Source organism: Paramisgurnus dabryanus, chromosome 14 (genome assembly GCF_030506205.2).
Source record: "Paramisgurnus dabryanus chromosome 14, PD_genome_1.1, whole genome shotgun sequence".
In the NCBI taxonomy this organism is placed as follows: domain Eukaryota; kingdom Metazoa; phylum Chordata; class Actinopteri; order Cypriniformes; family Cobitidae; genus Paramisgurnus; species Paramisgurnus dabryanus.
In genome coordinates, this window is record NC_133350.1 from 6022511 (window position 1) to 6038479 (window position 15969).

The 15969-nt window shown below is 37.8% G+C and overlaps 1 protein-coding gene across 3 annotated transcripts in view; it reads left to right on the top strand.

Annotated features, from left to right (window-relative positions):
• The first annotated feature begins 3254 nt into the window (after positions 1-3254).
• nhsb (Nance-Horan syndrome b (congenital cataracts and dental anomalies)) overlaps positions 3255-15969 on the top strand; it is a 71827-nt gene continuing 59112 nt past the window's right edge. For all 3 annotated transcript variants that reach the window (XM_065241116.1, XM_065241118.1, XM_065241117.1), the window contains exon 1: positions 3255-3779. In XM_065241116.1, the coding sequence (XP_065097188.1) occupies positions 3500-3779 (280 nt within the window). In that variant the 5' untranslated portion in view covers positions 3255-3499. The remainder of the gene's footprint in view (positions 3780-15969) is intronic.

Below are 15969 nucleotides of genomic sequence, written 5' to 3' on the forward strand. Positions count from 1 at the left end.
TGATATTTTGTGTCTTTTATTTATAGGATAGAGAACTTATACACAAATTTAAATGTTTTGGTCAAACTTTTTTTCTGAAGGCGTATGTAGCTGATTGTATAATGGGTTACATCCTACAGTTTAATACTTTATGATTTGAGTTTTTGAAAAATTAGGTATAAGCAATGGTCTTGGTGTGGTTTTCTTTAGTGCTGCAATTTATTGTACAAGCATGAATCAGCAATTTAGGGATATTATCAGTATGATGCCAGATTAAGTAAGGGGTTTTTTTTTTACTAAAAGGCAAAGTAAAGCATAACATAGCAAAAACAAATTTTTATGTTTTGTGTGTGTGTGTGTGTGTGTGTGTGTGTGTGCGTGCGTGAGTGAGTGCGTGCGCATAATACATATAACGTTATGGGAGAAATAACGCGTTAAGCTGCATAGTTACAAAAGTTTATCATCTAACATGCTTTCAGGCCTTGCGGATTTAAATATTTAAGCACAAACATATCTTAATGCAGTGCTTACACGCAGTTCAAGAAGTTTTGTGTGTGCGCGCGACTGCGCGTGTCTGAAAGCCAGTGCCATCCTCCAAGCTTGAGACAGCGCACACATGGTACCTGGGAGTCGAATTTTTTTTAATGGAGTAGCTGTCAGTTTCTTGTATTCTGTTGGCTTTTAATTAAATATTTGCTTTTGTAGCCTAAGTTCTGTTTACCTTGGCGTGTCGTGTCGCGTCGCGGCAGTACAGAGGGGCGAAAGGACTGAAAACACGAAATGGAGTTTACATTATATAGACTCAGAATGAGCCAAGTGGAATGGATTTGAGAACGCAGCAGTGCTGATTTCAAGGCTGTAGCTAAAACGCGAAACGGAGTTTAATTTATTAGGGCATTTCTATAGTGGAATGGATTTCATTGACGGCTCTCTGACAAGTGAACATGCGCTAAATTAGATGAAAAAGTGAGTGGGTCCAATATCATTGGTCTTAAAAAGTGTGGGTCTTTAAAATAACATAAAAACATATGTTTATATAACTTCAAATCATATTATTTAACAGCATTGCAGTATTATTTAACATTTAATTACTTAATTAAATTTCTGTGCTACCTTAAACCACAGTCCAATCTGAAAAAAAAAACATAAAAGAACTGTATACTTTATTCAATTTGAGGGTAATTTCTCAATTTAAATGCTATTAATTAATCGGCACGTCATGATTAATTTGATTTTAATAGTTTGACAGCCCTACAACATAAAAATCTGTATTTGCTATGCTATATTTTACTTTGCCATATATATTACCACATGGATGTGAACGAGACCTTTGCTCTCTACAGGAGGGACAACCTTGAGTACAGTGTGCACTTAATCTGGGCAATAAAGCCATAAATAAATGTACTTTAAAGGTTTTTAACAGATCTTTATCAAAGATTTTCTGACTCAGAGAATGTCCTTACTTTTATGAACTCTTAAATAATAAAAATTTGATTAAATAGAAAACTATTTCTGATGGTTCATGTTGATCATTCAAATTAAATCGAATACATTTTATTAAATTAAAATTAATTGAATAAAAACATGGTATATGTGGGAACACATTGAAACAGCCACTTCAATAATATACATTTGTAACAATGTAACCTCATTTACCAAATAGTTGTTTCTGTTATCTTATAAAAATTTGGATCCTGCTTCATGGATTACATTAAATACTTTCTTGTGTTGCTGTTTGTGTGGTGCACTTGGGTCAAATTCAGATTAAGATCTTTTTTCAGATAAAATCGAACACACTGACAAAACGTGATTAAAAGTGCAGCCAAGAATTTGTCACTGCTTTATATATATATATATATATATATATATATATATATATATATATATATATATATATATATATATATATATATATATATTTTTTTTTTTTTTTAAGGCTTGTTCCAAATTTCTTGATTGTTGAATATCTGTATGAAATAAAATACCTTGATAGTTCTAATGTATTCATAAGAGGTAAGGATGCACAAAATAGGTACAATTTATCTAATTTCCCTTTTCTACCTATACATTTGACTGTACGACAAAAAAATACCTCATTGCATTTTTAGTCTAATGTCCAATAGAAATGACATGACATGTCCACCAGGTGGTGATCTCTTAACTCAATCTGACACTTTCTCATCTCTGTGATTCCACCAAAGACCACAATACACACATGAGCTTAGATGTCATAGCAGAATAATATGCATTATGATTAGCTTATTCATTTGAGAATTGTAATTATTTCTGGGATAAGAAAATATACATGACTGGCTTTTTGATAACTAAGTCACTATCAGCTTTGAATTATTATATGTGCTTAAGAAACATTTAAAACCAGTTTAAGATGAATGGGTGGTTTTAGCTGGTCTCCCAACTTTAGCTGGTCAGGCTGATGTTAGCTATTTAGGCTGGAAGGCCAGCTGACACACCTGCCGGGTTGGGAGGACCAGCTTAGACCAATAAGACCAGCCATCCAGCTTGGTTTGCAGGTTTAACACCAGGCCTTAACGCTATTCAAATCATTCAGTTCAGTCTGCACATTGACCGTGCTGTTGCACTCTAAGCACCTGGACAATAGAAAGCATGAGCCTATTTAAAATAGGACAGCAAGCTTTCTTTTTATTCTAAATCACCCACCGGAAACCGCTGCACTTTTGCCACATTTACGGTTCCACAACATCGCACGTGTACGAATGTCAGTTTTGTTTCCACTAGCAACTATTGTGGTGAATTAATGACGTAGTATGTCAGTGCTTGTGAATGAACTGGTGTTTTTTTTTTCATTACATTGAATAGACACGATAAACAGTATTATAGTTTCCTTATTTTTAGATGAAGCATTATTTCTGAAGTACAGTTAATTGTATGAAATGCGTTGTTGAGGTAATGTACTGTATTTATAATTTATAAATAACATACAGCCCTACCATAAAAACTCTTTTAAAAACATTAGTGTGAACTGTGTAAAGGTTTGACAGACCTATATATATATATATTTCACACAAATGTACAGAGAATTTATTTATTTATTTTATCTACTATGGTAAATTACTATTGCTCATGAATATTAATTAGGCTACGTGATTGGACGTTACTATGCGACGTCATTGGCGGACGCCTTGGCCATAGTAGAATTCAATTTCTGAAACCGACTCTACTTTATCCAAAGAAAAACTCCCGTTCCTGTCGCAAGGAGACCAGTCCGTGTTTTTGCAAAGCCTCTATCTTTTTTTAAAAGCTACTTCAGCCTCAAAGCTCTGAAAAACCCAGTAACGTTAGCCTACCGAAGGGCATCCAGGAGCAGAGATTTTCTGTGAGAAACCACCATCCGTATGTGAGCTGCTCCACTAACGGGAGAACCGATGTGATGGCGGGCAGCGCGGATGAATCGTGGATTTCTGCCTGACAGGCACCAGAATCTTCTGTCGGATTAGTTCATTTACTTATTTATGGGGGATTTGCATTTACCTGCTAAAAAATGCCTTTTGCCAAACGGATCGCTGAACCCCAGCTGCTGTGCAGACACCCCATCCCTAATGATGAAGGGTTACTATTCGAGGATCTGTGCTCCATCAGCAATGTGGCTCTATCCCGGACCCTGCGGCAGCTCTCCGACTTGGCTAAACACGCCTGTTCCTTGTTTCAGGAGCTCGAGAACGAGATCGTCTCCACAAACCAACGGGTTTGGGCTCTGCAGAACAAAATAGGCAAAATCCAGCAAACCGCTGGTGCGCTGGATCCAAAACTGGAGGCTGTGCGTAAGTAGACCATTTAGGTTTGAGCGTCGTTGCGCCGAAGGTTTCACATGATAAAGTGAGATGCTTTATAGATTATCAGATCGCAATGAATGAATGTGGTGGTTATATGTATTAAGTCACATGTAGACACTGTCGCCAAACGGTGCCGACCAAATTATAATGTGTCACACGCCTGTATGCGTAACCAACACCTGCGCCGTGACCGGTTGCGCTTTTCTGGCCAAATCGAAAAAACGTCTTGCAACACGACATTAAGCCCCTGCAGATGGATGTATTTATCTGAATGTATGGTGATTTAAGTTTTTTAAGTCATTAGGTGGTCGTGTTGGTAATTTTTTTGCAGTTGTTTGGAGAGGGGTGTGTAGGGTCCATGGCTCCGGTCCGCTATTTCCATTGCTCTGCTTATTAATATGGGTAGAAAGCAACAGCTATCTTTACATGTATGACATTATTTGTATTTGTTCGATGCATTAGAATAATATATTTATTAAATTATAGGCTATAGTATAATATATGTATGTGTTATCTTATGTACTATATATACATATCTTCTGAAGCCTGCGCAAGGGCATTAAAATGTATTTTATTTATTAATATTATGTATCACTGTTAGGACACGGTATTTGTAGTTGTTTTGCTATGAAATAATGTATTTTGTCCTCGTGACATTAAACTGGCACCGCATCTATCCTAGCTACTTCAATAGAATTAAAGGCAATATAAAAATAAACATAACCTGAGTTTATCTGGTGTTACATCGAGATGGGATATATTTTCCTTTTAACACTTAAAAGTCCTGATCTACATAGGAAATTATAGTTTAAATCAAATTTAAGGTTGTTGGATTGTGGGTGTGGATAGAAAATAAATATGCCAGTGATAGATGCTTGGTTGCTGCAATGCCTTTTCCAGCACATATGCATGAAAAAATGTCAGCCTGGTCAGAAAAGGAGCATGAAGCGGTTTCATCCATGTAAAATATAATTTAAAAATCCCCCTCCTACATTTTTGAGATGCATGGGCCCTTGCCTTGAAATAGGCGCCCTTGTCAAGCCTCTAAGGAGATCATAACCTCAGCACTGGGTGCTGCTGTATAGCTTTAATTATAAGAGGATGTTAAACTGCAGTGGGGATAAATCCGGTGCATGGATACAGCACTAGAAAGATGGGTTAGATGCAGTTTCCCCTTTGCTTTGAGGGAAAGCAGCAAGCACACAGCCTTATGCAGTTACTCAGCATAGGACAAAATACACCTTATTCCAATGTGTTTTGAACCTGGCCAAATCAGAAAATAACTAATTTGACTTAAAAAAAAAAAGGATTAAAACCATGTAGGTCAAGCTTGGACCAGCTGTAATACTCTCTTACTCCTACTAGTTATTATTACAATCTAACCAGAACTACTCATGCAAGAGTGCAGTAGTGTATCAATTTGAAGAATGCATCTCTATTTGTCATGTAAGGGTTTATAGCCAGGTTGTGGCCTTAGGTTTGGCAGAATGAGGTAAAACTGGTGCGGTGTCTGATTTTAACCCCTAAATTGCTAGACTTTATTTAATACATGCTTATTTCAATAAATTCTTGAAAACATTGAAAACAGCAACTGTAGGCACCAACTGCATCTTAACTATCTCTTTTCCTTTATCGCTAGCTTAGTGTGAACGATCCTAATCCTGTAATTGCAGTGTATTGTCATGTGTTTCCAGTGATGGCATGTAGTGCCAGGAACGACACCCTATAGTTTTGAATTTGAATAGACTGTTGTGCTATAGGCAGGGTCTTTTGTGCCTTTATTCGTGATCTTAGCTAACGTGCCTCTTTGCTAATGTGAAGCTGCACTTCAACTCTTTTTTTTTTTACTATGTAATGTCTGAAATACTAAGAAAAGCAGATTTATGTGACAAATTACAACCAAAAAATTGCATCCATGAGAATGCATTTGCATTTCAAAAAGACTGGAGTTTTGTTAATAAATCCCAGAACGCGAGTCAAAACGCGAGTCAAAAAGATGAAATGTAGTCCCTAAATAGAGGAATAACAAATGTAGGCTATATATACAGCACAAAACAGCCAGTGCAACATCCTGTAACAATGACATAACATGAATTGATGTCTTATAATAATTGTCATAGTTTTAATAGTGGCTACAGTGAGGTGGATTATTGAGGTGTAGTGCATAAAAATGATGCAATGTATGTGCAATACATTGGGTGGGGGGATCTGTACATGTCAGTGTAGTTATTTCATGTATGTTTGTGTGAGCACTAGCACAAGAGTTTTATGAAGAGAATTATGATGTGAGTGCTGTGAACACAAGTAGGGCCGTAGGAAATCCGTTTTATTTATTCTCAAATTCCGTGTTTTCCATTTTTCTGGATTCTGGTTTTAATGGTTAAATAACATTTCAGTAATCAAAAAGCATATCTTATCAACTGAAAACATTTTAAAAAATACAATTTAAAAACAATTTATTAAAAGTTTTATGTAATTAGTTATGTAAAGTTAAATATTTAATTTAAAATTGCATAAAGGCCTATGTATTTTGGCAAACAAATGTTTAGTTTTTTTTCTTTTAAGACTATACTTATCTTGTTTACCTTTTCAGGCAATGTAAATATAGGCCTATTAGTTAGAAAATGGTCTGTTAACAATCTATGATTAAACAAATAAAACACCCATAAAGGACATTTGCGAGCAAGGGTGACACAGGAAGACATTATGCTGTACCTTTAGTTTGCTGTGTCCCAAGCTTTAAAGAAACCTGCCTGCGCTATGATGAGGCAAAGCTTGTCATTGTTATGCATGACTAGAAACAGGCGTACCTTTCTTTACCTTTTTCTTTTCTTCTGTCATTTGCCAATTAATGAAACCATGTCAAAAAAATAGCATTTGAAAATGAGTTGTTATGGGTTTTTTAAATGACTAAATCCAAAATTTGCCGATTTCCGTGACATTCCGTGTTATACATTAATATCTATTTTTATGCTTGGGTTCCGTGTTTCTGTCCACATTTCCCACATTGCGGAAATCATAGGGCCCTACAGAAGCTTTTCAAAGTTGAAGTCATCCCATGAATGCTCATTAGTTTCTGCCCTACAGGAAGTGGAGTTAATGTGCATTGTGTGATGGATGAGTAAGGTCACACCTGATTGAGGTGGCGGGACGATGGGCTTCACTGATATACTGGATAGTTTAACTTTATTTGTTGCTGATATTCACTGACAAAAATGTATGCAGTGCAAAACAAGTTAATAAGAAAATCCTCAGTGGTTTGTTACGATCATCAGTGGCAATCTCAGAAATATGTCTGGTCTTATGGGTCGTTTACACAAAACAAGGGGCGCAAATTCAGAATATGTGTTTGGAGTGTCATGTGTTTGTGTTTTCAAAATATGTGTTTGTTGCGTCATGTGAACCATGTGCATTACATGTTTTGTCAAAATAAGTGCCTGCTGCACACGCGTCAAAACCGTTTATGATAAAAGAGACGCTCACGTTCACAAAATACATGCAAGATACTCCCTTAACAGTAAACTCTGATTATGCATGAGATTATGCGAGGATCTAGCAAACGTGAGCGTCTCTTTTATCATAAACCCTTTAGTTGTTTAGTCTGCAGCAGACACTTATTTTGACAAGACACGTGATACACATAGGATCACTCGACGCGCAGAACGCATATTGAAATTACAAACCACAAACATGTAGGTCTACATACATCGAGAGCCCTCGAAAAAATAAGTCACCGGACACTACGGCGAAACTGTAAGGTTTTTTATGCGGTTTGGCTGTTCGTTTACACAACATGGGGGTTTCAAAGTGCAAGTTTTTGAAAACTACTGTACGCCTTGTCATCTCTGTGTAAACTGCGTAAACGTTAATCTATGATAACTAATATGTCATGCGCATTTGTTAATTCAGTCTATATGTAGTGTCAAGTAATGAAAATGGCAGCTTACAGGACGATACTTCTTTTTGGATGTAAAAAGGTCTCTGATTTGCCCTCCCCAGTGAACCTCATTGAGAATTGAGTATTACCAGTCTTCAGTCCTGTTTAATCAGGCACAATCTCTCCCAAAGCATACTCCTATTTTGCAAGTTTTTCTAATTAAGTTAGAGTGAGAGTTTTAGCGACTGGAGAAACACCTTTGACTTGTTACACTTAACACCCGTGCCAATGTGTTTCTGTTGGGAACATTCCCACTTTTGTACAGAAATCTGAATTGTACAGACCTTATTAAAACTTCTGGGGCAAGTTTTTTTACTATATGTATTATTTCATGCAGGGTCCGGTGCAGTTGTTTTTTATTAAACATAAATGAAAATAAATCCTAATTTCTAATTCTTATCTAATGACTTCAGTCTCCTCAGAAGAGTTCAATATGTGCTTGGTGCCAGGATAGGACACTCTTAATACTGACTTTTGCCTGAAGATTTTTTTGTACATTTTGTGTTCATAATTTTCTATTTATCTTAATAAAGAGAGTGAAAAATAAATATAGATAGACATTTTTTAAACAAGACCAGCACAAATAAGCAGAATAGTAACAGGGAAGAGATGCTTTAACCTTTTAACAGAGCATCGAGAGTGGACACTGAAGCCCCTGGGGTCAAAATCATTATCCTATAGGTTTAATAGTCCATCTTTGTACACACAGATATACCCACACACCCCACATGCACTAATGCAATGTTTACCCTTAAAAACAGAGAAAAAACATTACAGAAAGGGCAAATATATACAAATAAAGACACTATATGCACAGGTGCACACACTTATAAATGCACCCTAGTTGTGTGTGCAGACACATCTTCTATTCTCTCTCAGGTAGTCGAGGGCTCTTTCGCATCCAGCATCATATAAAAATGAGTCTCAGTGGCCTGGAATTAAAGTAGCTGTGAATGGCACATCATCCTCTCGGCTCCGGGCTACTGCGAGCTGAACTCTGATTGGTCGGTTTTGGGAGCTCTGCAGCCCGTGGTTTAAGTACTTGCAGAGTTCACCCACCATTTACACACGCAGTCTTTGAGAACAAGTCTAGCGTGAGCACTCGTGCATTGCCTCAGGCCACCTACAAGGACATGCAGAATTTATTTTTGATGGTATTAAGCCAATGTTTGATCTACTGGATTGTTTATTGAATTAAGGCCTGCCAGATTTTGTACCACAATAGCACCAATTGAGCGTCGCTTTAAAATCACAAATCCCTTATTTGCTCCTGTAAAATAATATTTGGTTTGTTCAGAAAGAAGTGTGTTACTAAAGATAAAAAATAAATAACGCATTTAAATGTGACTTACCATAAAACAACAATTAAAAAATTGAGAGCGAATGTGAGAAGGAATGCTAATTTTTATCATATATTTAAAAGGAATATTTACTTTAGTTAGTAATTGTACTTAAATTGTCAGCATTTGTGCAACAAAAAACACATGCCAGCCATTTGCTTGACTGCAGGAGCCATTCCTGAGTGCAAAATCTGCAAAGATCGACAGACTTCATGCCAAGCACACAAAAGTAGGTAAAATTAGGCATGATGCTATGTGTTATATTTTAATGGATCATCATGAAGGTCTGTATGGAAACATTTAAGTCTGTTTCAACTCATAAGTTGTTGTTGGCAAATCTGCAAATGAGATAAAAAGCAAGATTTTTATGCTACAAAGATTTAGGTAATCTGTGATTCATAGGCAAATGTGGTGGTTTTGCCTTGGGGCTGTGCTGTCTTTAATATGGGGGTTAACACAATGGAATGGTAGGCCGTGTTAAACCAACCTTTCAGGTCATTTATTACTGGAAGACACAAAGAGAGAATGACACTCTCAGTGTATAATTTACTTCAAATATAAGCTCAAAATGAAGTATTTGCTGGGTTCAAAGGAAGGGGAAGAGGGGAAATATAACTTTTAGTCTAATGGGTACTTTAAGGTTCTCTCAGGGATTTAAGATAACCTTTCCCTCTGAGTGACCTAGCAGTGCTTTATTACTGAATAATTCTATGTAAAATACAAAAATATATGATTTAAAAAAAAATTATCGCTTCATACCTACATTTGTGTTATTTCATAGTTTAAATATCTACTATTCTAAAATGTACTGCGAAGTCGAGACAAAAAAATTTTGTTTAAGCATCAGGAAGACAGTGTAGTCATCCGCAAGCCCAGACTTGTTCGAAACGCAGCGGAAGCCCCCACATCCTCTGCATTCTGCACTCTCCCTATTCTCAGCGTACATAGACAAATGCTGATGACAGAGAGCACCTGTGTATGTGGGATAGTGCCAGGTGCTAATGTACACGATTCACTTGCTTGATTGTGTTGCCCTTATCATTTGCAGCAAAGCTTGACTAAAAGTGCCGTTATATTCACAGAGAGGTCCTTCCATCTTTTAGTGGTAGAAAGTGGTTTGAAACATCTGCACAATGGTACACCACATGGTGCGGGGAGCATTTGAAGGTGTGACAGACTAAGCAAATAAATGAAGACGTGTTCCCCGAAGTAGGCCCAGATCATATTAAAGGGATAGTTCACCCAACAATAAAAATTTCATTTACTCACCTAACACATGAAGATATTTTGAAAAATGTTTGCAACCGAATACAGTACATCTGGGGCACCATTGACTTCCATGGTTGGAAAGAATAATAATATGGAAGTCATTGATGGTGCCCCAGATCTGCTTGTTTACAAACAATTTTCAATATTTCTTTTTTTGCTTCGAGAAATGTATACGTTTGGAACAACTTGAGAGTGAGATGACAGAATTTGCATTTTTTTTTGTGAACTATTCCTTTAAGTTTTCTTCATCTTGCTTCATCTGCCATCTTGGATTTATACAGTTTTGTTTCATACAAATTTTGGATCAACCACTGGAATTTTATCAGTGTCCTTATCAGTGGCAGCCGGTGACTTCTTTTTTCGAGGGCGAACGATGCGAAGTTCGTCACAAGATGTATGTATTTGTCATGTGTGTGGTTCGTAATTTCAAAATATGTGTTCTGCGTGTCGAGTGATCGCATCACGTGTCTTGTCAAAATAAGTGCCTGCTGCAGACGCGTCTAAAGGGTTTGTTTATGATAAAAGAGATGCTCGCATTTTCCAGATACTCGCATAATCACATGCGTAATAGTTTACTTAGGGTGACCATACGCGCCATTCTTCCCGGACGCATCCCGTCCAGGATTTCGGTGCGTCTTCCGGAAGTCGTATTTGTTGACCGCATACGCCATTCAGTTAAAAACATAAGATATACAATCGTAGTTTCATTCTTACCTTAAAATGTAACGGTTGCTTTTCTGTAATAATAATCCTCTATGACATATGCGGTCGACAAATACGACTTCCGGAAGACGAACACAAAATCCTGAACGGGATGCGTCCGGGAAGAATGGCACGTATGGTCACCCTAGTTTACTGTTAGGGCGCACTCACATTATCCAAACCAAACCGCGCTCGGGCGCGTTTGACCCCCAAAGCCTGGTTTGTTTGACTAGTGTGATCGCTTCGTTCCGCGCCCGGGCGCGGATTGTTTAATCGCGCCACGGCCGGGTTGCAGAGGTGGGCCGGAGCGCGGTTCACTTGGGCTCAGGCGCGGAAGGCTGTGGTGTGAGCGCAATCGCGCCTGAGCGCGATTCAAAAGGTGAAGACGTCAGTTGCGCGACCACTCACCTTCATCTGCATCCGTAAAAACCTTTTGATGCGCGCAGCGGGGTTACGTGAATGTCTGAGCTGCGCACGTGACAGATCAACTAAGCAATATGATGACATGTGAGAGGGCTGTCTGTAATAGCGCACCAAACGACTCCGGATAAAAAAACACAGACTTATCATTACGGTGGGTTCCAGTGTTAAGAGAGAGCTTTACTTCCTGCTTTTTCAAAACAATCGCATCTTAATGACGAAAGCGCGCCCGGACTCGGATCGATAAGAAGTACAGTGTGAGTGCGTGCACCTGGGGGAGTAGGGAGGGGTGGCAATCGCACCCAGACATGGTTTGGTTTGGTTGGGATAATGTGAGTGCGCCCTTAGTGTTAAGGGAGTGTCTTGTGTGTATTTTGTGAACATTCTTACCTTAAAATGTAACGGTTGCTTTTCTGTAATAATAATTCTCTATGACGTATGCGGTCGACAAATACGACTTCCGGAAGACGAACACAAAATCCTGGACGGGATGCGTCCGGGAAGAATGGCACGTATGGTCACCCTAGTTTACTGTTAGTGTTAAGGGAGTGTCTTGTGTGTATTTTGTGAACGTGAGCGTCTCTTTTATCATAAACGGTTTTGACGTGTGTGCAGCATAGGCTTGTTGCGATAGTCGGTGAAACGGTGATTACCGGTGCTTCAGCCTCTCACCGGTTAGATCACTTGCCCACCGCGACACCGTCTTTCACCGTCGTTTTGATATTTTCTTGTAATTAAATAATTTAGTTTCGTTAGAGAGAACAAACACTTACAACTGAATGTGTCTGTTCCCTGAATTCAGCGAAGCTGAACGCGCATCACATCACAGAGCAGCAGGTGTCAGATTTCATTTCTTTCAGTCAGAGTTTGCGAGGCTCGCGTCATCACAGAGCAGCGGCTGTGGGTGTCAGATTTCCTTTATTCCTGTCAGACTGCACCGAGCAGACGATGGCAGAAGCCGCGTGCTTACTCGTTTTTGTTATAAGATACATATATGATGTTTAATATAGGCGAGATCGTTTTGTTGTTGTGTTTTTCATTAAGAATAATAATAAACCCATCATTCAAGGCAAGCAGCGCTTTATGGAGGAATAGCCGGTTGCTCTGCTTGGGACTGGCGGGTTTCTGTCAGAAGTACCTGCGCACATTGACTCAAGCACTTAAACCAGCTGTTGCACTCGCATTTGCACGCAAATTCATACGCGATTTAACTGAGCGTACGCAAGCGCTGGATTTAAACAACAGTTGCATCTAATTCAAAAGTGAAAGTAAAATGCGAACTTCTGTGCATTTATAAGCCCCTCCCACCCGGTGAAACCGGTTAAACCGGGTTTGTCACGCGCTGATTAACCGGTGGGAAAATTCTGTCACCGCAACAACCCTAGTGCAGCAGGCACTTATTTTGACAAAACACGTGATGCACATGGTTCACATGACGCAACAACACATATTTTGAATTTGCGCCCCTCGGATGAGCAGTCACGAGCTGCCACTGGTCCTTAAGCTATTAGCACATTTTCTATGTGGTTATATTTCATGTATTTGCAAATTTTATGCTAAAAACTCAGCCCTGTTACTTTTTGTCCTTGTACTAAAATGCTTCCACGGAGAAACCTTGTTAAAAATAAAGTAGTTACCTTAGATTGACCAATACACATTTTTAAGTGAAATATGTGTGCTATTAGATTTTGATTTTGGCATTTAGTGTGTGAGGAAAAACCTTAAAATATCTAACAACACATCGCTTGTTAATTTACATATTAGAGAATACAACTGAATAAAAGAGCACAACAAGGTTCATAAAGTCAGAGATTATTTTCTGCCATCTCTCTCTCTCTCTCTCTCTCTCTCTCTCTCTCTCTCTCTCTCTTTGTCTCTCTCTCTCTCTCCCTCTCTCTCTCTCTCTCTCTCTCTCTCTCTCTCTCTCTCTCTCTCTCTCTCTCTCTCTCTGTTGATCTACTTCTGGGTTTGACAGTACTTTTAATGTTTAATGCACTTTGATTTTCACTGGAGACACATCAAGGCTCTATATGAGGCTTGTCTGAGAGTTGTTTATCATGATGGAAAAGAAAACCGTGTCCTTTTCAGCACGTCTTTATAAATTTGACGGTTTCTCTGCTCGACCTTATTTCTGAAGTACAATGTTATGGGCGAGGACCAGACAGTATTTCATTCAGATTACCCGTTGCTGTTGTTTGTCTAATGTTTGCTGTAGACCTTCTCAAATTATTTGAATGATTAAGTGATCTTTGGAGGTTTGTTTTGATGGCTCTATTATTTCCCTAGAACCATATCACAAGGCTCACAGTTATATAACTGAATGAGTCAACAGTGATTTCTAACTTCCTATAATTAGAAATGATGGCAGCTTCTATGAATAATTTTTATAGATTACGCATTCAGGAGATGCTTTTATTCAAAGTGACTTATGGTATGGTATACATTTTTATCAGTATTGGGGGTTTCCTTGGTTCAAACCCATGACCTTTTGCACTGCTTATGCATTTTTCTACCACTTAGCTATACAGGAGCTTTACAGATGTAGACATATTTGGTGTTATTTAATCAGGTTGTAAATTCATACTGTTGGTGTTTGAAATAGTGTTAGTTGTGTCTGTTATGCATAAGTGAAGATACACGAATATCATGTTAAACTGAGGTTTATGATGGTTTGTAAAGAGTGGTGATCTGTGTCTTGTTGCTTAACAAGGTTTATTAGTTTAGTCATATCTAGAATTATATGAATAGTTAAGTGAATAGTTAAACAAAAGACCTGAATACTTTTTTATTAATTTAGATTTCAAAGCACTACAGGCCATAAAGACCCCTAACCATCTTTGCAGATATTGTTTGGCTCTGCGAGCAAATACCAGGTTGCTTTACCAAATATTTCCATTTGAGGTTTATTTTCCAGCATAAAGTGTTTTCAGCCTTTGTAATAGAAATGCATCCTATAATCAAATATAAATGAATTAAGCTATTTCTTAGTTAGGGTTGTGGCAATAATGCTACTGTTTGTTTCCAGGTCAAGGTTATTTTTTCAGCAGTAGTTGTATTTTGGTCGCATCTTATTTTTAAGGTTGTAACCTAATGAAGGTGAAGGTTTGGTTTGTCAGTCTCTTCTGGTAGATGCACTGATCTCCAGTCAAAAAGGATCTCATTAGAGTGAGGACCAATCAAATATGAGTGTGAAAGAAATGTTTTTGAAAACAAAAATTTTCCAATATTTCATTTAAATTTTCGGGTTTGGTCAGGTGGAGAACTAGGAATGTTTTCCTATAGGTCCTGTAATGAGGCGCTAAATGTGCACTCTTATAGTTCAACTCTGTGTACTTAAAGAACAGTTCTGGATGTTTTTCCAGTTACCTTTTTTAAGGCATTTCATTTAAGTCCTCTGGCATAATTATATCTTAATAAGAACAGATCTGAATAAGAAATCAAATTAATGTAAATCGGCAAAAAGCATACATTATTTGTCCATGATTATGACCGCGATTTTGCCTAGCTTCTCTGTGAAATACGGCTCTGTGTAGTAAATGCTGCTCCATCTGAAAGCAGGTGATGACGATTTACTACTAATCACGAAAACAGCTTTACTGATAAGATACACATGAGATTCGCAGGGGATTTATCGATCACCCCTAAATGTAAAGTGTATAGAAGTATGAGGTGGGGTATGAGTTTGTAATTTCACTTGCTAACAGAGGAGTTATAACACATCATTAAGCATTTCTTAATATTTTTTTCAATAATTTTGCAAAAAATTGCAGATAAGCAATCTCTTATTCAGGAGTTAAGCAATTTTAAAAAGTATTTCTGTATGTTGCAAGCGCTCTCATCTCAGGAGAAATCACTCAAACTATTTTAGTTGTTAAACAATAATTTGCATGATTTATCATAATTTAAATATCTTATGGATAATAAAAGTCTATTTTAATACTCTCCTGATCATTTGGGTATTTAAATACAGACTTTGCCCTTGTGCACAGTCTAAAACCAGTGCTCAAAGTAAACCTTACTGCAGTAGTTTCCTCCATAAGACATCATGTTAGTTCAGACACAAGGGAAACTTGCATTTTTTCCAGTCTGTACTTACCTTCAGACCTTAATCAAGTCTTTCTCGTGTGATCAGAGCTTTGAGGTGCCAGTAATCTCAGCGTAGCTTTGATCAGACCACGATGATGATGAAACTTTTATACATGTGGATGAACGGCACGAGCTAATCTTTAATCACTCTTCTTCACATACATAACTGGAGAGACAGATTTATGTGAATATGCTCTTATATTAGCTTTTTGATGTTACACTGTCAAATTACCTTGGAATGTCTGATGCTATTTGTCAGTAAATTTAGTTTTATGGCATCTAGCAATGTTCGGGAATCTGCAGAATTTTTCATACATCATAAGGACACCTTGGGAAATCATTACCAGCCTCCCTTTATTCGCTGAATGTATGGATGGGTTAAACTGCAGTTCGACTCGAATTGGCGATCTGCCCAGACAGCCAT